At 44.8% G+C, this 20,263-nt stretch overlaps 1 protein-coding gene across 9 annotated transcripts in view; it reads right to left on the bottom strand.

Annotated features, from left to right (window-relative positions):
• Positions 1–20,263, bottom strand: part of LRP1 (LDL receptor related protein 1) — a 447,517-nt gene that overhangs the window by 13,117 nt on the left and 414,137 nt on the right. For all 9 annotated transcript variants that reach the window (XM_020778743.3, XM_072991220.2, XM_072991217.2 and 6 more), the window contains 12 exons: positions 16,533–16,639; positions 14,405–14,537; positions 13,640–13,759; positions 11,913–12,035; positions 11,233–11,376; positions 10,868–11,002; positions 4,661–4,780; positions 2,956–3,224; positions 2,655–2,833; positions 2,447–2,553; positions 1,174–1,290; positions 340–516 (listed from right to left, as the gene is read on the bottom strand). In XM_020778743.3, the coding sequence (XP_020634402.3) occupies positions 340–516; positions 1,174–1,290; positions 2,447–2,553; positions 2,655–2,833; positions 2,956–3,224; positions 4,661–4,780; positions 10,868–11,002; positions 11,233–11,376; positions 11,913–12,035; positions 13,640–13,759; positions 14,405–14,537; positions 16,533–16,639 (1,731 nt within the window). The remainder of the gene's footprint in view (positions 1–339; positions 517–1,173; positions 1,291–2,446; positions 2,554–2,654; positions 2,834–2,955; positions 3,225–4,660; positions 4,781–10,867; positions 11,003–11,232; positions 11,377–11,912; positions 12,036–13,639; positions 13,760–14,404; positions 14,538–16,532; positions 16,640–20,263) is intronic.

Consider the following 20,263-nt stretch of genomic DNA (forward strand, 5'->3'; position numbering starts at 1 on the left):
TGAGATTGTATCAGATTTGACTTTTCCTCTCTCTTTATTTTTTTTTAGTTGTTCCAATGGAAATCAAAGAAAACACATGAGTACCAAAACATTTGCAATTTTCTGAGAGAAGGGTTGCACTCTCTGACAGAATTGCAAGAGTGCCAATATTTTTGGCCATGACTGTACATTTCCTTTATTGGAGCTAGTCTGATCTTTATCTTCTTTCTCTCTCTTGCCTCCATAAAACTTTTCTACCCCAGATCTACTACCTGTCTCCCACACCGTAGCTTGAGATCATTATGACTGCTTGTTCTCTTTTGCTCATTGAGATCTGGTATTTCAAGAGGCAGTACTAACCGTCTGGCTGTTTGTACTGGTGATAGAGTACCACATCAGTGGCATGATTCAGCCCTGCTGTAAGGTTGGTGACGGTACCATGGCCAAACTTGTGAATCTTGAAAATGCGGTTGTTGATGTATGTGACGCCATAAATGTAGTCCTCAAAAATGTCAATGCTGAAAGGATGGCTGAACCCTGGGGTAGGAATAGACAAAAGAAGTGTCAGAAGTTAGGCAGGTCTGCTAATGGCCACATTGTTCGGGATCCTGCAAAGAACTTGTGTTTAGCTAGTATTATATATCTACCCCTTGAAGGTGGTGAAAAGAGCAACAGTATTGGCACTGTGTAAGAGATACAAAATCTGCAATCTTGTAGGAATGGCAAAACATTCCATGTACCCTGATACAAGAGCCCATTTAGGGGATGAAGATGTATATTGCATCCAGACAGCAGTGTTCTCCCCACAACCCATCTGGAGCACTATTATGGAAGCGAGACAAAGGCATCTCCTGAGGAAGAAGAGACAATCAGCAAATAGATGCTGCACGGCTGTGGCTCCTCTGGGCCAATGCAGATAGCTCCGCTTGCTTGTCTGGATCACCATGCTGTCTCCTTTGCCAACAGCAAAAGGGCATTGAGAACAATGGAGTAGAGGTAGAGATGGGGGGGAGCCTCTTTCAGCCGTACTGGATTTAATTTCATTCAAGTTGGTAGGCTGAGCTCCAGTGGCAGCTGGGAGCAAAGACCAAAGGGTGGGACCAAATACCAAAGTATGTTTCAACTAAAAGGCTTTACTGATTAAGCCCGAGGGGAGACATATGAACCACCATGTTCTTCTTGTTGCTGCTTTACCTTTCTTGCTGTCAATGGCCACCACAGGATCAGTACCATTGAGCATGATGCTGCCAATCACAGAGAGTTTGGCGTCGGCCCAGTACAGGCGCTCATTATGATAATCGACCGCTAAACCTGGAGGTAAACAACATGTTTAGGTTTCAACAATTTGCTGTACAAAGCTCCAAAACTTAAAGTCTCACACATCATCACCTCTGGCCACAAAGGACAGTCTTTCACACGAGGGTCATGACCAGGACCCCTTTCAGCCCTCATCTCTGTGGAAATGAGTTTGCCAAAGGCTGCACAACCCCTCTCCATTACTTTACTTCCACAGGTCAAGAGTGAGACTTGAGAATCCTGCAAAGCCCTTTTTAACCCAATCCTAATCTTTCAAATTATTCTCCTTCCCTAATCCACCCACCTGTGCAAAAAGATTGTTTATATCTAATAAATAAATAAATAAATAAATAAATAAATAAATAAATAAATAAATAAATAAATAAATAAATAAATAAATGTGCATCTGGAGTAAGCAGGATCGTCACTCAGTGGCAGAGTTCACCATGAGATCCTTGGTACAATCCAAAGGTGAGGATTTAGAGTAGTTGGAAAAAGCCTCTCCATACCTGGGAATAGCTTTCCTCTATAAAGTGTCCTCCAGATCCTGTGGTCTTCAACTCCAGTGCTGCTATTTATTTGTTTGTTTGTTTGTTTGTTTGTTTGTTTATTATCTATCTATCTATCTATCTATCTATCTATCTATCTATCTATCTATCTATCTATCTATCTATCTATCTATCTATCTATCTATCTATCTATCTATCTATCTATCTATTTATTTATTTATTTATTTATATGCGGCCCACACTACCCAAAGGTCTCTGGGCGGTTTACAACATTTAAAATTGAAATTTGTAATTTTATGATTTTATATATTTTTATACTGTTTTGTTTTATTTTGTAAGCCGCCCCGAGTAGACATGGTCTAGAGGGGCGGGGTAAAAATCAAATAAATAAATAAATAAATAAAATACAATAAAATTTAGAACAATTAAAATACAATTAAAATATACATAAAATGCCACGTTGGCTTAGACTGATGGGAGCTGGAGCCCCAAATACCTGAAGGGTTCTAGGTGGGGGAAAACTGCCACAGCCCATAACAGATAAGCTAATGGCCATGTTCAGTAGAAGGCATTTTTCTCGTGCATAAAGAATCAGCTGGATGTAGCCCTGTGGGTGGCAGCTCAGCCTACAGGAAGTGACATCACCACACTACCCAACTCACCTGTGGGCCACTGGATATTGTCTTGCACCAGAGTCTCCCGCAGGGTCCCATCCATTGCAGCTGTCTCAATCTTAGGGTGGTTCCCCCAGTCTGACCAGTACATGGTGCTATAAAGAGAAGTATGTTCTGTGACATCTCCTGTGACATGCGAAGAGTGCACAGTAAACTGGAAGAGGTGTTGAATAAATGGCAGTGGGGCCTGACTCACCCTCGAAGTGGATCCACTACGATAGCGTGAGGTTCATCAATCATTCCTGAAATCAGTGTCTTGCGGTTCTCACCCTTCATTTGGGCCACTTCAATGACGTCACGCCCTGAGTCTGTCCAGTAAATGTTTCCAGCCACCCAGTCTACGGCAATGCCCCGTGGCATCTTCAGCCCTGAAATCTGGGAGAAGGAGAGGGAAAGAGATGAACACACCAAGATCAGCCGGGGTTTCTTTCTAATCCTCCCTGCTGGGTCCCAGGACTTCATTCCATGTATTCTCACAAACCCCTTCTGCTCCTTACATTAAGGTGGGTTACTCCACCATCAATCTGCCGCCGGTTGCGATTAGAGGGGCTAGAGCCTGCCGACGATGGCAGTTCACGATAAGAGATGCGCCCGGTGTGCCAGTTAGTCCAGTAGATCTTGTTGCCCTTGACATAGATATCCATTGCAGCAATGCGGACGCTGTCGTCTCCTTGGAAGGCGGGTTCATAGGCCGAGTTGGGGTTGAAAGGGTACATGCTGCGGATTTTGTTGTCATCGGCAATGTAAAGTATCTGGTATTCTGAACCTGGACAGAAAGAGATGAGGGGGGTGGGGAATAAATTATACAGCCCAACATCCAAATTACATTTGTTTTCCCTACCATGAAGTGAACAAACAGGAGAAGATGGGGACACGGTTGTCTGGCAAAAAGAGTGAAATGAGAAATAAAGAATGGAGAAGACTGCTTTCCAACTTTTTGGAGAGTTTTTACAAGGAGTGCATTTAAATAGACCGGCACTTGCCAAGTCTGCTATCTGGAATCTGTGCAAGTAGGGGGTTTCCGTCACTAGCACTTAATGTTTTTTGTAGAAACAAATGTTTATGTGTATTTACTTTTGAGAAGACATGGCATACTCTATCATCTCTTTGACAATCAGAAGATTCAATATCCCCTGAACCAGCACCAGAAGGACCTGAAAGTGTGGACGAAGAGGTCTGTTTTAGGCAATTGGTGCACCCCTTCATCCATCAACACAAGGAATACAGAACGGGTCAAACTTAGCATCTAACCACCGGAGACGGTGGCAGCGATAGAGAAAGATGGGCGGGCAAAACAATCCTAAACACTCAGAAACAGCTTGCATTAAAAAAGAAAATCATAACCCTTCCTTAAACAGATCAGCTAAGGGAACCCACTGGTTATGAGCCAGACAAAATCAAATCCTACAGAGTCCTAGTGCTTTCAGTGCTGGACTTCAGCATGTCCATTGCTCCCTCCCATGGAATTCAATCAACAGATTTTTTTTAGTGGGGGTCAAGTGGCTGGGATTTTTTGAGTCACACGAAGAGTAGGTAGATTTCCGTAACCAGCCAAGGACTTTAAAGGTAAAGGTAAAGGTGCCCCTTGACAATTTTTGTCCAGTCGTGTTTGACTCTAGGGGGCGGTGCTCATCCCCGTTTCCAAGCCATAGAGCCAGCGTTTTGTCCGAAGACAATCTTCCGTGGTCACATGGCCAGTGCGACTTAGATATGGAACGCTGTTACCTTCCCACCAAAGTGGTCCCTATTTATCTACTTGCATTTGCATGCTTTTGAACCGCTAGGTTGGCGGGAGCTGGGACAAGCGACAGGAGCTCACTCCATCGCGTGGATTCGATCTTACGACTGCTTGGTTTTCTGACCCTGCAGCACAGGCTTCTGCGGTTTAGCCCGCAGCGCCACCAGTCCCGCCAAGGACTTTAGCCATCACAAAACTTCCCTCACTTTTATCCATGTTTCAGCACCATGATCAGATCTAAGATGGACCGTGATTTCTTCCCCCCACCCCACCCACCAAGGCAAGTGGAAACAGGGATGGTAGAAATGGCCAGAGGGCCCTCTTCGTGTAGAAGAAATGCTGGAAATAATGCCTTGTAATCTGTTATAAATGATGGGTGCATGCATGTTATGGGCACATACATGCACATACACAATGTTACACTGCCTCGTCAATAATGTTTTCCCTTCATAAATGGCAGGTACCTTCTGCCTTGCACATCTGATGGGTCTTCATGAAGTTCTTGGCACAAGTACACATGAATAAGCCTTTTGTGTTGTTGCAAAGCTGACTGCAAGTTCCAAACGTCAGGCATTCGTTGATATCTGTACAAAGCAAGGGAGACACAGAAACAATGTTACCAGATTCTTGTGCCAAAAGGTGTACCACAGACTGTAACTTTTCTTTCAGTGATCTGGTGATGTTATGTACAAAGATGCTTCCTTATGATATTTACTAACACTTTTTCTAGCTTGCTGCTGATTTTGGTCAGATTTCCTACAGCAATGCAAGTAATACACTGTACAGGGAAATCAAAACTCAGTCTTATCATTCCCCAGATCACTTTTATAAGAGAAATATCTATGACTATGACAGTCACCTATTAGATAATGTCTGTGACAACACTAGTGGACACCAATACACCGCTCTCTTCTTCTGTCTTGTCTCAGTCTTCCGGGGGGGGGGGGGGAGAATAGTACTGAATGGGTGCTTATACAGTGAATCCATGTAGGGCAGGAGTGGGCAATGGTGGGGCCTCCAGATACTTTTAGATCGCAACTAGCATACATCTATGCATTCGCTATGTTGAACAGAGCTGAGTTGGAGACAAAACAGGCCTGCTCCAATTCTCCCATCCTCTTATTTCTGTGAGTCTGGAAGCAGGACCTGCTTTTCAAAAATTATTTCTGTGCAGATGCTGCAAGAAGGCATTGTTGTTGAATGTGCCCTTCCACTTACTTTCTCCTTCATTATCTTATTTGTCAAAATATTTTCAAGCTGTCCTACAGAAACAAATCTCTGATTATTTATCTCCATGAAGCATCAGCAGGAAGCCTGAAATGCATGCTATACCCGAAAACATTCCTCTCCCTTATCCCTCATCTCCCTGCCAATCAGGTGTTAATTTAGCACTTTAGAGTGGATTACAAAAATGGACTTGTCTGCAATCACTAGCATTAGCCAGGGAGCTGGGACAATAATGTGAAATTTAAAGAGAGGCTTCAATTACCACTCCTGCGCCCTGCCTGGGCAGAGTGCCAGGGTCATTCAGCTTGCTTGATGATACCCATCAGTATCATTCTTCTGCCTGGCTGGCAGGCTTCCTGCCTTCCATCAGCCCCAAGCAGGTCCCTCCTCAGCAACTGTTTAATGCAGAGGGAGCTGCTTGCCCTTACTGTATTTATTTAACATACATGCAGATCCTACTTTCCTTTCTAGATGTGCTGCCAGGGCCAATAACAATGAAAAGAGACAAATTAAAATCACCAGTAACTACAAATGGCAGGACATTGACAGCTAGAATATGATGTTCAAATTCCATAAAACCGAAAGAGATTATTTCAGGGGGCTCTTAGGCAAAAAGATCACTCGGTGGAAGGTATTCTTTCATATTTTTCAACTGCAACCCCCAGAATTCTCCAGGAATTCCTCAGAGAAAGCTCTGGGAGGTGCAGCCCAGAAATATAAGTCTGCAGAGCAGCTCTTCTTACTTTCATCACTGTTTTCTCTGACCTGTTTCTATTTTCAAAAACAAGGAAGCTGCTGCGATTCTATCTGGCAGCTAAAGATCTTCTTGGGAGTTGTAGTTCTTTGGGAAGTGCCATAACAGGGCAGGGAAACTACAACTCCCAGCATCCTCCACATCCAGGAGGGCCTGCCCATGCCTGTTGGCAATTGGCCCTGCTGTCAGGTGACTGATCTGCAGGACATGGAGGATGCTGGGAGAAAGAGTAGCGGGATAGATCAGGAGGCTCCAGTTATGAGCAGTGGCCTATCTGCTGAGGGGTGGGTTTTGGCAGGTTCCTAAAAATACTCACCCCACTGACACTGACCCTGCACCTCCTAAAAATGTCTACACAGTCCAGGCACATAAACAGGTTTTCACCTTGCATGAGAATTACAGTCGAAGCACGGTGCATCTTTTGATTATTCAGTGGCTGTGAAGTTCACAGGAGGGAATGCCAGACTGTCACCTGCCTTGTGAAGGCCACTAGAAATGACTCCATCTGCCAGTTTGTTCCACATGGCAGCCATGAAGTTCTACAACAGCAGCTTAGAGGATGCACTCAGCACTTGCATGGGGAGAGTTTCCAGCCTGTCGCCAGCAATAATGGCCAAGGAGCCATTTTGCCCACTGTGCCCACTGCTGGAACATCTGCTACACGGGTCCTGTTCTCAGCAGCCTCCATGAATAAAGCGGCCATAAAGACCAGCAACGAGGAAAAGTATAAATAAATCTCCTAAAACAAGCAGCAAAGCAGCTCATATACATGACACATAAAAAAGCAACTTGGGAGGGATACCATGGCTATATTCACATTATGAGTGGCAGAAGCTCCATCTTTTACAAAAAAGAGAGAGAGAGAGAGAGAGAGAGAGAGAGAGAGAGAGAGATGCTATTGACCTAGCTAGGCTTATTGACATACTGGTGGGTCTGGGGAATCATAGAAAGTCAAGATCCTTTAACTTAAAAAGAGAACATAGAAGAAGCTAGTTTTTTTTTTTGCTGAACATTTTTAATTCTTTTCTTTTCTTTTTTTAAATATTATTTTTTATTTCTAAAGAATGAAAAGACAATCGAACATTTTACAAATATTAAATACAAAACTATTCCCCACTTTTCTCCAAATCACATATATATACCTTTCCCCATCACCTTTTTTTAAAAAATTGACCAACAATCTAAGTCTCTTTTCAAACCACATGTCTCCATTTTATTGGCATATTTTAATAATGGCTTCCAGTTTTCCGTGAATTTACTATGGCTTATTTCGCCTCTATGTACTCTAACTTTATTCGTCATTTTTTCTATGAACAATGTATGCCATATTTTACTTGTGAATGCTTGCAGTGAGAGATCTTGGGCTTTTTTCCAATTTTTAGCTATTTCAGATCTTGCAGTGCCTATGAGATTTGCAATTAATTCTTTATATTGTAGTTTCTCATTTCCCCCCGTGAATAATGAAAATAACAATAATGTTTCATTAATCTCTGTTTTTTGATTAGTCAGTGTTTATATCCATTTAATTACCTCCAGCCAAAAAGTTTCTATTTTGGGGCAAGAGATCCACATATGTTCCAGAGTTCCCTTTTGTCCGCAGTTCCTCCAACATTTATCAGATATATCTTTATTAATTCTGTGTAGTTTTGTAGGGCATAGATGCCATCGGTGCACTACCTTTAGAACCGTTTCTTTTGCACTTGCTGAAATAGATTTATATGGATATTTTTTCCAGATTCCTGTCCAAGTTTCTTCAGGTATATTAATATTTAAATTTGTTTCCCACACTGTTTTAGATCCTCCACCTTTTCCATATTCTTTTTCAATAATACTTTTATATATTAGTGAGGTTAATCCTTTCTTTTTATTTTTATCTTTTTGTATACAATATTGTTCGAATTCGGTTAATGTTCTTAGAAGGCCAGTTTTTTGTTGTAAGTGAGTAGCGAAACTTCTTATTTGTTTTATTTGTAGCCAATTGCTTTTTATTTGCTTTGTTTTCTCCTCTATTTGTCTGATAGTGAGTGGTTCCCCTGACTCGAATAAGTCATTAATTCTATATATTCCAATTTGCTTCCATTCCTTAAATTGTGCATATTTTTCTTTAGACTTAAAATCTGGGTGATCCATGAGGGGACATAAAGGGGATACTGGGGGGGGGCAATGTTTTACTATGTTTTCTCCATATCCTTAATGTTTCAGAAATGAATGGGTTCTGTATTTGTTCTCCTTTTCCAATTGTTTTTGTAGTATAAATATACTTGTTTACTATGTCCATTTTCATTTCACTTTCCATTTTAATCCAGTCTGAATTTTTACAAGTCTCGTCAATTTGTATAAGTTTAATAATTTGGTTTATTTGCAAAGCTTCATAGTATTTTAGGAGCTGTGGTATTCCTAATCCCCCCTTTTGACCCTGTCTATATTTGACGCTATTTATAAATCTTATCTTCTTTCCCTTTCCTGCAATAAAATTTTCTAGCTTTCCTTGCCATAGTTTTACTTTTTTTGTATCTGGCTGTAATGGGATATTTTGGAATAGAAATTGAAATTTTGGTAATATATCAGATTTAATCAGAGCAATTCTCCCCAGCATTGATAAGTTCAAATTGACCCATTTTGTCATTTTTTCTTTTGCAAATTTAAATAGATTTTTATAATTTCTGTAGATTAATTGATTAAGATTTTTTGTTACCCATATTCCTAAGTATTTAAAACTTGAATAACATAACTCTAAATGAGATACATAGAAGAAGCTAGTTGAAGCCTGATTTGGTTGCATAGTTTTTGGAACTGAGACCATGTTAAGCTACAGTGGTGCCTCGCATAGCGAGGTTAATCCGTTCTGGATTAACCCTCGCTATGTGAAAACATCGCTGTACGGAACGGGGAAAGCCACTGGAATGCATTAAACTTAGTTTAATGCGTTCCAATAGGCTCCAAAACTCACCATTCAGCGAAGTTTGTCCATAGCCGGCAGCCATTTTCACGCCCTCGGTAAGCGAGGGGAGGGTGCGAAAACGCTGCGCGCGGCCATTTCGGGGCTTCCGGCAGCCATTTTGGAGCCACCAAACAGCTGATCCGCGGCAGAGCTTTGCGAAGATCGGTAAGCGAAACGCTTACCGATCATCGCAAAGCGATTTTTGGCCATAGGGGCCATCGGTATGCGATCGCATTTGCGATCGCTGAAACCTCCTCGCTATGCGGATTCATCGTTCTACGGTGCGCTCGTTAAGCGAGGCACCACTGTATTTGGGGGGAAAGTACTGTGGAATAATGAGAACCTGACACATATGTCACTGTACGTGATCACAACATTTAAAACAGTGCTCTACAGTAAAGTTGATCTGGAATTAATACTGCATTTCTTACCTGTTGTAAAATAAAATCCTATATTGGAAAAAAAGTTTTGATGTGGTTGTTATTTTTCCACATTTCAATAGAACTTTTAAAAAAGAAAGAATATGAAACCTGCTCATATTCAATTTTTGTTGACACACAGTACGTACAATGTGGCGGTATCAATGAACGGAAAACTAGTTCTGAATAAAAGGGAACAGCACAGCCCACTAATTCAGAAACCAAATGGGATTTGAAAAGAGCTTTATCATCCAAGGGGAGTGACCACACGGTAGCCCCTCTGTCACTTTCCCAGGGGTTACAACAGCAGAGTCTGATAAGCCAGTCCTATGTCAGAAATTCAGAGAATGCAGAGCCAATATGCAAATACCGAAGCCAACTCAAACAACATAGTCCAGGGTCAGAGTCCAAAGCCAAAACACACAACATAGTCCAGGGTCAGAGGCCAAAGCCAAGGGTCCAGAGAACAAAGTTCAAGGTTGTCAGGAGTGTGGATGCAAGCCAGAGGTTTGACTTGTTGCTTCCACGGACTTTCAGCCATCTGAGAGCTGTTTATATAGTAAAACAGTCCTTGAACTGCTGGAAGCCTTTACATCCTGTCAGAACTCAGGGCTAGTTGATCGGATGTTGCTGCAGGCAGCCTTCAAGCGATCCTCTGACCTTTTCGTCATAAGTCTTTCCCTCAGCCTGGCCCTCAGCCTATCTACTGGGGAGGAGAATCTGGAGGCGATTCAGCTGTTTGTGTTTTTATCGTTCAGCATTCTCCTCAGCTACAGTTAACCCCTCAGGTTCCGGATCTTCGGCTGCACTCATGACACCCTCCAACCTTCCCTCCATAGTCTCTTTTGAGTTTCATGGGTCCCATGCTTATAGATCCAAGTCACCAGAGCCTTGAATCCGGTACCAGAGTAGGCAACCACAGCTCTCCAGATGTTGCTGGACTGTAATTCTACCAGTATGAGGAATGAAGGTGATTTAGTAACATCTCGCAGGCCACAGGTTTCCTTCCATGGCCTATATTATAAAGCTACTACGAATACACAGCAGCTCCCGCCTAAGCTAGATCTGTAAGCAAGCTGGTCCTTGGGGTATTTCTGGAGGTCTCTTCCACAAGCCTGTGAGGAACGCTGAAGGAACCAAATATGTTCAAATCAAAACTAGTTAAATATTTGTGCCCATTTAAGCCAGTTTAGGAGATGCTGGAAAAAGTGATTTTGCCTCCCATCCAATATGCTACTCTGTGAACTTCATGACACGTTGCTGAGATAACTCTGCTATCATGTTCTAGCTAATGACAGGTGTCCACAGGACCCACTTCTTGGCCCAGTACCTTGGCAGGAATTCTTATCCTCCACTTTCTGGAAACCACTGCGGCAGGTGCAGTACACAGATGTGGCCGTCTGCATGCATTTCGCTTCGTCCCCACACATGGTCACATTGGTGTGGCAGCCATACATTTTGTGATCTGTATGCAGAAAATGGGAAGGGACAGATCCTGTATCAGGCAGCGCCACGGAGAGATACAGGTGAACAGCTGGAGCACATCAGTGACATCTCAAGAAACATACTGTATCATGCATGGCTTAAAGCACACCCCATCACCATACATCTGTAGCCTGCCCTCCCCCTCCCGCAATGCCAACTTTTGCTATTATCCCATGTTTGTCAGGACTTCCATGGTTTTCATTGCCTCACCCCTCAAGCAATTATCCTCATCAGACCCATCTCCACAGTCATCAAAGAAGTTACAACGGCGTTCAGCGCTGATGCATTTCCCGTTCTTGCAGAGAAACTCATTTTTCTCATGGCTGCAGCTCCTGGGCCTGGTGGTTGGTGAATCTGCAAGATGCCAGAGAGGACAGGGATAAACGGGGAGAGCATGTCATGAATTCAAAGGTTCTCTGCCTGTTTCTCTTTATTTCTCCCTCTCCCTCAGAGGACCAGCTTGCAGAAGAGCGTGACCTGCACAGGGACCAGGCGTGTTGCAGGTCAGGCAGAAAGAAACACAACGGACAGATGGCACTTTAACAAGCAAACAAACAAAAAACAAAATAATTAGAACAAAACAAACAAGGAAACAAACAAAAAGCTACACCAGAATGTTCCTCATTTGAATTCACACACCAAAAACGTGCCTCGACGACCAGAAGAATCTGGAAAACAATGCTTTGGTTGTTGTTTGCCTACTGGCTTCTACTACCATGAAGGAGCTGCTAGGACTACTGACCTCAGTGACTGAGGAACTAAAATATGACTTGAAAACCCATGGCTAGCTAAGTCATTTGGGGGGAGGAGCCTGCCATGATTCTGTGTATCTCCAGGAGGAAAAGCAGGAGGCAGAGATGGTGAGCGGGGCGGGGGGGGGGAGCACTCACCACAGAATTGCTCATCCGTGCCGTCACCACAGTTGTCAATGCCGTCACACTGGCGGCCTATCCAAAGGCACACGCGGTTATTCTTGCAGCGGAATGGTCGGTTGGGGGGACACTTGAACTTCACTGCAGGGGCAAAGAGAGGCAAATGGCCAGAGTGAGCACAAGAGGCAGGCAGACAAGGAAAGGCACACGATGGTCGTTGCTATGCAAGGGAGGCCGCTTGGCAGTGCAGGCCTCGGGTCCTGACACCCTTCCCTTTCCGAGTCCCAGCTTCAGATTCAGGATGAAGAGTCCTCAATGCCCTGGATTTCAGCTGGTCTTCTTAATGCCCAGAAAACTTTTTTTCCTTGTGCTCTTAGACATCATGAAGAAATGTGGACAGATTAACCTATGACGCCACTCCTGACTGAGTCAGATACCACATCGCCGTGTGGTTTGGCCTTGCCTGTTCAGAACTGTCCTCCCTTTGACACGGACTGACTTCCAGCCAAGGTCCTTCCTAGGCACACAACCCAAGTAAACCTTTGCCATGCGACTGGAGTGCATTGTGATGCTGCCCTTTGCTTCCTCCAATACACAGAGCTGTCTATTTGAAAACTAACTCTACAGTACTTGTATAGAACATGACCACAAAGTCTTCTAGGCATCATAAATATTGAAATAAGCAGATCCCATGAATAATGAATTCTATAAACTTTGTAATTAAATGCTCAGCAGTGAGCAAATGGAAAAAGAAATACAGTCCAAAATGTTTTGGCTAGTCTTAATATTAGTCAGTGAGGGGGCTTCTTTAAGCAACATATTGTTGGTTTGAATGATAGGATAGGGAGTTACTAATTTTTTAAACAAACTATTGATTTATTTAAACTAGCAATTAAATTCATTTTTATATATGGGTGTGTTTTATATTTATATAATACTAATTACAGTGGTGCCTCGCTTGATGACGTTAATCCGTTCCAGCGAAATTGCTGTAGAGAAAAATTGTTGTCAAGCGAAAGTAAAAAGCCCATTAGAATGCATTAGAAACCGGTTAATGCGTTCTAATGGGCAAAATACCTCATTGTAAAGCGAAGATCCTTCATAGGACAGCCATTTTCTGCTCCCTGTAGAGTGAAGAATCCGTCCCTAACACAGCGGGGAGCCATTTTGCACAGCGGGCAGCCATTTTCGAAACTCAACGATCAGCTGTTTTGATCGTTGTAAAGCGAAAAATTGGTTCCCGAAGCAGGGAACCGATCATCGTAAAGCAGGTTTTTTGCTATCTAAACAAAGCGATCGCAAAAACCTAATCATTAAGCAGATTTGTCATGGAGCGGGGTAATCGTTAAGCGGGGCACCACTGTACAAATAAATCTTTCTTCCCGGCAGCTGAAGGACAGAGACAAGATTCTTCCGCAACCACCACGTTATCATCACAACAACAACCCTGTGAGGCAGGACTGCCTGAACAGCCTTTGAACTCCATTCTGGACTTCCTTCATGCCAGCCAGTCCTGGAAAGAGCATGCCTGGGGCCCCCAAGAAAAGCCAAGGCAGAGACAAGGAGCCGAGGGAAGTGGACCCGGAGCTCTTCTGCTAGGGGTTGGTGAGGCTCCACTAGATAAGCCAACCCGGAGAGGTGCAGGTCCCCCTTTGAGCGCTTCCACCAGTCGGCGGGTGGTGAAGTCAGTTGGAGGGAGAGTCCAAGGAGCGCAGACAAGGTCAAGGGGCGACAAGGACACTCACGGCATTCCTCGGGGTTCTCATCTGAGTTGTCACCACAGTCGTCCTCACCGTCACACTTCCAGGCCAGCGGCTTGCACAGGGTGTTATTACACTGGAACTCATCCAGAGGACACGTCCGCACTGCAAAGAAAACAAGCCAGAGTGTGTCAGTGACAGAGCCTCCCTGAAGACTGAGATGATGGGGCTACCTACACAGAGAGCCGCATCGGAGCCATAAGGAATAGTAGAGACATTCAAATCATACAGGCACTGGGCTCCACAGCCACGGTCCTCTGACCGGGACTGGCCAGGAGAGAACAGGCAGAGCCGGCTGCTGACTCCTGTTTGCACTCCCTCTACCCTTTCAAGACACATTTTGGTGTGTCTAGAACTCAAAGGAGTCCCAGACCAGTAAATCTGGCCACCCTTTTAAGTCCTTACAAAGCCCCTGAATTAATACCACCACTCTGGAATATTTGGTAGAAATCAGAAAATGCCCAGCTTTGCTTCAAGCAGAGTTGCCATCCCAATTGGCTAAGCTTGCCAGGATCTGTTGGCAGACAAACGCTCCCTCCCCTCCCCTCCCCTCCCCCGCATCTGGATGCCAGGGACTGGTTACAAATTGCTTTTTGCATGCCGGCAATGGAATGAAAGAAGACCTTTTCATTTGGCTTTTGCAGGTGTTCTGATGCCCTTTGCTGTTCTCTGCTTGCTCTTGTTCCCCACTTCTTCAGAATGTAGTGAAATAATTTCAAACACATTTTTTAAACGGAAAAGGTGTGTTACCCCGGGTGCCACAGTCCTCCTCATCACTGCCATCCATGCAGTCAGCATCAGCATCACACCGCCACCGTAGCGGGATGCAATGGCCACTCTTACAGTGGAACTGGTCTTGATCACAGCGCGGCTTGCATTCTTTCTGTGGGGGCAGGAAAGGGGGGGGGAAGGGAAGGCAAGAGAGAGAAGAGTTACTGGAGGCCCAGCTGGCTTTTAAGGTTAGAAATAATGGCATATGTGGGGGTGGACTGGTCAAAAAAGATTCAGTTGATTGACCATGATAGGTTGTCAAATAACAGACAAGGATTTCTAGAAGCATTAACCTTGTTTGAATGACAACTAAAAAGGACACATGAATCATCAACAGGCTTGATAAAGCAATGGTCAGGAGGTGTTACAGAGATATAACACGATCTAGGTACCGACATGCGACCTAACTGAAGTTACACAGTAAGGGGGCGTTTCTTCTAAGATCCATGTGGACACAGTTCCTTGGGGTTGGTTGCGCTGCCACCCCAGACCATTTTCACCAACAGCTGCCTAGGTGACCACAGAAGCACAGGGATTACACTGAGGAAGGGAGCATGTCAGGCATCATCCCCACACCCCCTGTTCTACAGCAGAATTATGCATCAGAGTGTTTGCTAGGCTGTCTCTTCCAAACAGCAGTGGCCGGGAAAAGAGCAGAAAGAGACTTTGGGCATGGGCATATTGAGGAGAGAAAATACTTCTGCAGTTGCAAGACTGCTGGTAAGGATGGAGAAGAGTGAATGGAGACTCAAATGACTGTAAAACTGCCCACACCGGGGGGGGGGAGGGAGGCGAGAGAGAAATGGAGGTTGGATGAAAAACTAGATAGGAAGATTAAATGGTGGTAGTGACCTGACTCCGGGAGGCAGTGGAAGACAGGAGGGCCTGGTCCATGGGGTCATGAAGAGTCGGACACGACTTGACTAAACAACAACAAGGTGGTGGCTGCAAAAACCACACTGTTTTCAGGTTCCTTTTGGGGCTGGAGACAGGGGGCATCAGCTGCAGTAGCTGCAAAGCCACCCTTTTGTTAGGTGGGGATTCAGGAGGATTGAGGGGGCATGCCTTCTTTACAGTCCAGGGTTGGAAGGAGTAATCGGTGTGTGTGTGTGTGTGTGTGTGTGTGTGTGTGTGTGTGTGTGTGTGTGTGTGTGTGTGTGTGTGTGTGTGTGTGTGTGTGTGTGTGCGTGCGCGCGCGCGTGCGTGCGTGCGTGCGTGCGTGCACGTGCAGGTGGCTGTAAACTTGCTTCCCCTCCACCCTCTAGATCACATGGGGGGAAGCAAACAGGAGCTTTTTACAGTGTTGCCTAAAGCAAAAGAGGGGGGTGGAAAGGGAGATCGTATTCCTCAGAAATGCAGTCGCCAATCATCTGAACATCCATAAAATGTTGTTGATTAATTAAAGGAATCTCAATAAAGTCATAGAAAAATGTTTTGATTAGGTGACACTTCTACAAAAGAATCATCTTGCTTACCTTCTGTAAAGGTGTCACCTAATCAAAATTAATCATCATCATCTCACAAATGTTCAGATGAATAAAGACTGTAATTCTGAGGAATAAAATTCCCTCCAAGAAAGCACCGCAATCCCACACCCACACACCCATCTCTGCCACTGCTTAATCCACTGGCCAACCAGTGGCTCCTTTCTCATTTCAATGGACCTCACCCTGGCCTTCCTTCTCTTATGAGATTAAAAGGCAGCAGTGGGAAGTGAATGACTTCCAAAATGAAAACACAACCTGTATTATCCAATTCTTTCTTGCTGCAAGTATTTTTACAAAACTGTCAACCCAGTGCTGTTTGGAAATGGTCGGACTGTGACTCTGGCCAATCTCAGTTAGAACGGGCACTGGTCAGAGAAGACAGGAACAGTAATGCAGCAAGGAAAGGATGTTGTAAACTCTTCTCAGCTCGGCTGTTTGGTTTTGTTCTGCTTTCTCCCTAGGCACTACAGTTGTCCAAAGCAATTGCTGGCCACTTAAGACTAACAACAGCAGGTTGTTCACATTTGAATCCGCTCAACTAACTCCGGCAAGAAATCACAAGCCTGTCATTTCCACTCTAGTCCCATCCGTGCCTCCTTAAACATGCTTTGGCTCTTTACCTCATCAGAGCCATCAGCACAGTCATGGTCCCCATCACACTTCCAGCGGCCTGCAATGCACCGCCCGTTGGCGCAGGAGAACTCGCTTTCGGAACAAGGCCTGGGCTCTGTAGGCAGAGGGAAGGCAAGACAGGTGAGCCGGAAGAGCACGGGATGGAAAAGTGTTTATAACAACTGTACAATCTAGGGATTACAGGCGGTCGCTGTCCCCCAGGGCATCACTGGGCAAGAGCCCAAGCAGTCTTGTACTGACAAAGATCCACACTCTGGATTTCCGACACAACCAGGAAAAGAGGACACAGGAGAAGCCACAGAGGGGCTGAAGGGAGGGCGGGGCAAAGGGGAGAAGAAGGGCTACACACAGAGAATGGTTTCTAGCTGCAGCAAACCCCACTGTCTAGCTCAGCAGCATCCCAGGGATCCCGCCTTGACTGTGAATCCCAGCTGTGGAAAATACGAGACTTGCTTGTTCGCCAGCTAAAGCAGCATCTTAAATTAAATTCTTGGAAGGGAACCCAAGGGTTGTCCAGTCATTTTGGCTTGTCCCATGCAAATTTGCAGTGTGTGGGGGGGAGCAAAAGACAGAGGAGCAGGAGGGTAAGAGCCTGCTCACGGCAGTCAGGTATGAGAAGTTACATCGATATCAAATGCAAGGCTGCTGCAGCAAAAAAAATTGGCAGCTACCGTGAATAGCTGTTGCTCCCTTTCTCTCTTTCCCCTGTAATATCAACAAGGTTCTCCCCGAATCTAGAGCCTTCACATGCGCTAGACCGGTGGTTCTTAACCTTTGTTACTCGGATGTTTTTGAACTGCAACTCTCAGAAACCCCAGCCAGCACAGTTGGTGGTGAAGGCTTCTGGGAGTTGCAGTCCAAAACTCCTGAGTAACCCAAGGTTAAGAACCAGTGAACTACAGTACAGTATTTGTACTACTTATTTCATCCATTGATTGGAAAGTTTATATGGCAAATGAATGGCAGCCAAAGACCAGCACCCATCAACTCTGATGTTCTAAATCAGTGGTTCTTAACCTTTGTTACTCAGATGTTTTTGAACTGCAACTCCCAGAAACCCCAGCCAGCACAGTTGGTGGTGAAGGCTTCTGGGAGTTGCAGTCCAAAGCTCCTGAGTAACCCAAGGTTAAGAACCAGTGCGCTAGACTACAACTTCTATCAGCCCCAGCTAGCAAAGTCGACCTGGATCAAAATGAACAGACATCAGACTCTTTGGAACTATATTGGATTTTTTTTTGAGAGAGAGAGAGAGAGAACACTGAGAACCATCAACAACAGCCAGGGACAAAATCTCAAAGAACAATGCCAGAGGGGCACCCTTTATACAGTAGTCTGGAAAAGAGTGCCTGTTCAGCCTAAGCATTTGCAAGCTTAAGAAAAACATTCACCATGTTTTAACACAACATTAATTCCCAGCTTTTCCCCCAGCGGTCTTTGCTTTATTCATAATTTATTTATTTATTTAAAATATTTTTATCCTGCCTTTCTTCTTAAAAAGAAACCAAGGCAGCTTTAAGCAGCCTGATTCTGACTAATTCAAGCAGTAGGCATTGGAAGAGATGCCACTACCCCTTGGCCTAATCTATTGGGAACCACTCAGAGATCTAACAGGGAACCAAAGTCTACCTTCTGCCCAACCTAAATGTAGGGAGCTTTAATGTAGGATGTGATATAACCATGTCACCTGTTTCACACTTTCACAGCTCAACTGGCTGTCATTATGGACGGAAGGAAAATCATCCCATAGATGCTATGCTCCGAATATTGTGGGGGGAGGGAGGAGACATACAGATGCCATGTTCACCAGCAACTTCGTTTCTAATAAAGGCTGGCAGCCTTTGGGAAACATCATGACAACTGCCATGAACACAGAGGATGCTCTTATACAGAATCAGACCACTATGTCTGGCTCATTACTCTAAGCAATGCCTTTCTCTGAATTCTATTCCATCTCTATTTGGTAGCCACCTCTGTTCATGGCATTCTAAATGAGCTCCAGGTTTTCTCAAGAGCTGCCCCACCCAATGCCCAATGGCAGAGCAAGGCTCACAGGGGACAAACGGGATGTATTTCTGGAGCTTGGCACAGTTTTCTCCTTCAGTTTGTTTGGGTGGCCTCAGTTCGAAAACCGCCCTGTTCCTGAAAGGCAGGTGCAGCCATGACACCACACTAGAAGGAGAGAAGACGGGACCCAGACTAGATAGTCCTGCAAGAGGGGCTGGGAAGAGGGTCAGCCCACTGGGGGCAAAGTGAGCGTTCCATGCAGGATCCCACTCCATCCCATTCCTCGGCAGAGGCAGGGGATGGAGAAACAGTCCGGAAGGCAAAGCACGTCCCCAGGCCACTTTCCCCCGCTTTCAACACAGGTAAGACTTTCAATGGGGAAGGAAAAATATATCTTGACAGAAACCTACCTCTGCAAGCCCCGATACGACAGTGTGAAAATGGAAAAAACATAAAATGAGGTGAAATGGCACAAACTCAAATTACACAACATGGTGTGTGTGTTGTTGTTGTTTTTAAAAAAACCCAAACCAAAGGAAGCAAACCGAAAGAAAGGTACACTCTAGATCCTACTTGAGGAAGGAAGAGAGCGGGGAAACAAGGAGGAGAGTCAGCCATCTTAAAACTCCAAAATTTTTCCTAATCATCTAGCCTGACCTGCAGTTCCTTTGGCTTCTTGTGAGGATGAAATATCCCCCTTGACTCTTGTCCTCTGGGAGTTTTTAACACTGGGCAGCTCTCTTTTGGGTAGCCTCTTATCCATAATGGCTGATACCGAGCAATGGCACTTGATAAAAAGGTAAAGGTAAAGGTTCTCCTTGACAATTTTTGTCCAGTCGTGTCCGACTCTAGGGGGCGGCGCTCATCCCGCTCTTCAAGCCATAGAGCCAGCGTTTGTCCGAAGACAATCTTTCCGTGGTCACATAGCCAGTGTGATTTAGACACGGAACGCTGTTACCTTCCCACCGAGATGGTCCCTATTTATCTACTCGCATTTGCATGCTTTCGAACCGCTAGGTTGGCGGGAGCTGGGACAAGCGACGGGAGCTCACTCCGTTGTGTGGATTCGATCTTACAACTGCTTGGTCTTCTGACCCTGCAGCACAGGCTTCTGCGGTTTAGCCCGCAGCGCCACCACGTCCCCATGGCACTTGATACTACCATTCAATTAAGAACAAACGGAGTCTGTCAGAAGCTCCTTTCTCAAACTCGCTCCCCACATGGCCTGCAGATGCCCCTAACTGGGAATCTTTGGGACATCTTTGCCTCATACCGTGTGTACGCTATTCTTTTTACTACAACCCCGACAATGGTCCATTGTCAGCATAGCCAGTGGATGCCTATTCAGTCTCAGGAAGGATAAGGCAGATTTAAGCTAAGACAGATCATGCGTGGCAATACAAATCAAATTTAAGGGCTTAGAAGTGGAGCAGGCGCATCCTTGTTCGGCTTTGGATAACGTTTTCATCTAACAACCCTGGCATGGCTGACAGAGAGCTATCCAGTGTTTAGCACCTTTAGATAAATGGCTACAATTGGAGAGAAAGACAATTTAGGCTGGCACATCATATGCTGTTCTTGGATTAACCCTACCCCAGGGTGCTCCTGCATTCACCTCCTCATTGGTTAACATGGTCAAATGGAGAAAGGGTATGGAAAGCTGGCAATTCCCTGCAGCTATTAAGGGCTGAAACAGGTGCAAAAATTGTTACAG

Source organism: Pogona vitticeps, chromosome 2 (genome assembly GCF_051106095.1).
Source record: "Pogona vitticeps strain Pit_001003342236 chromosome 2, PviZW2.1, whole genome shotgun sequence".
Taxonomy (NCBI): domain Eukaryota; kingdom Metazoa; phylum Chordata; class Lepidosauria; order Squamata; family Agamidae; genus Pogona; species Pogona vitticeps.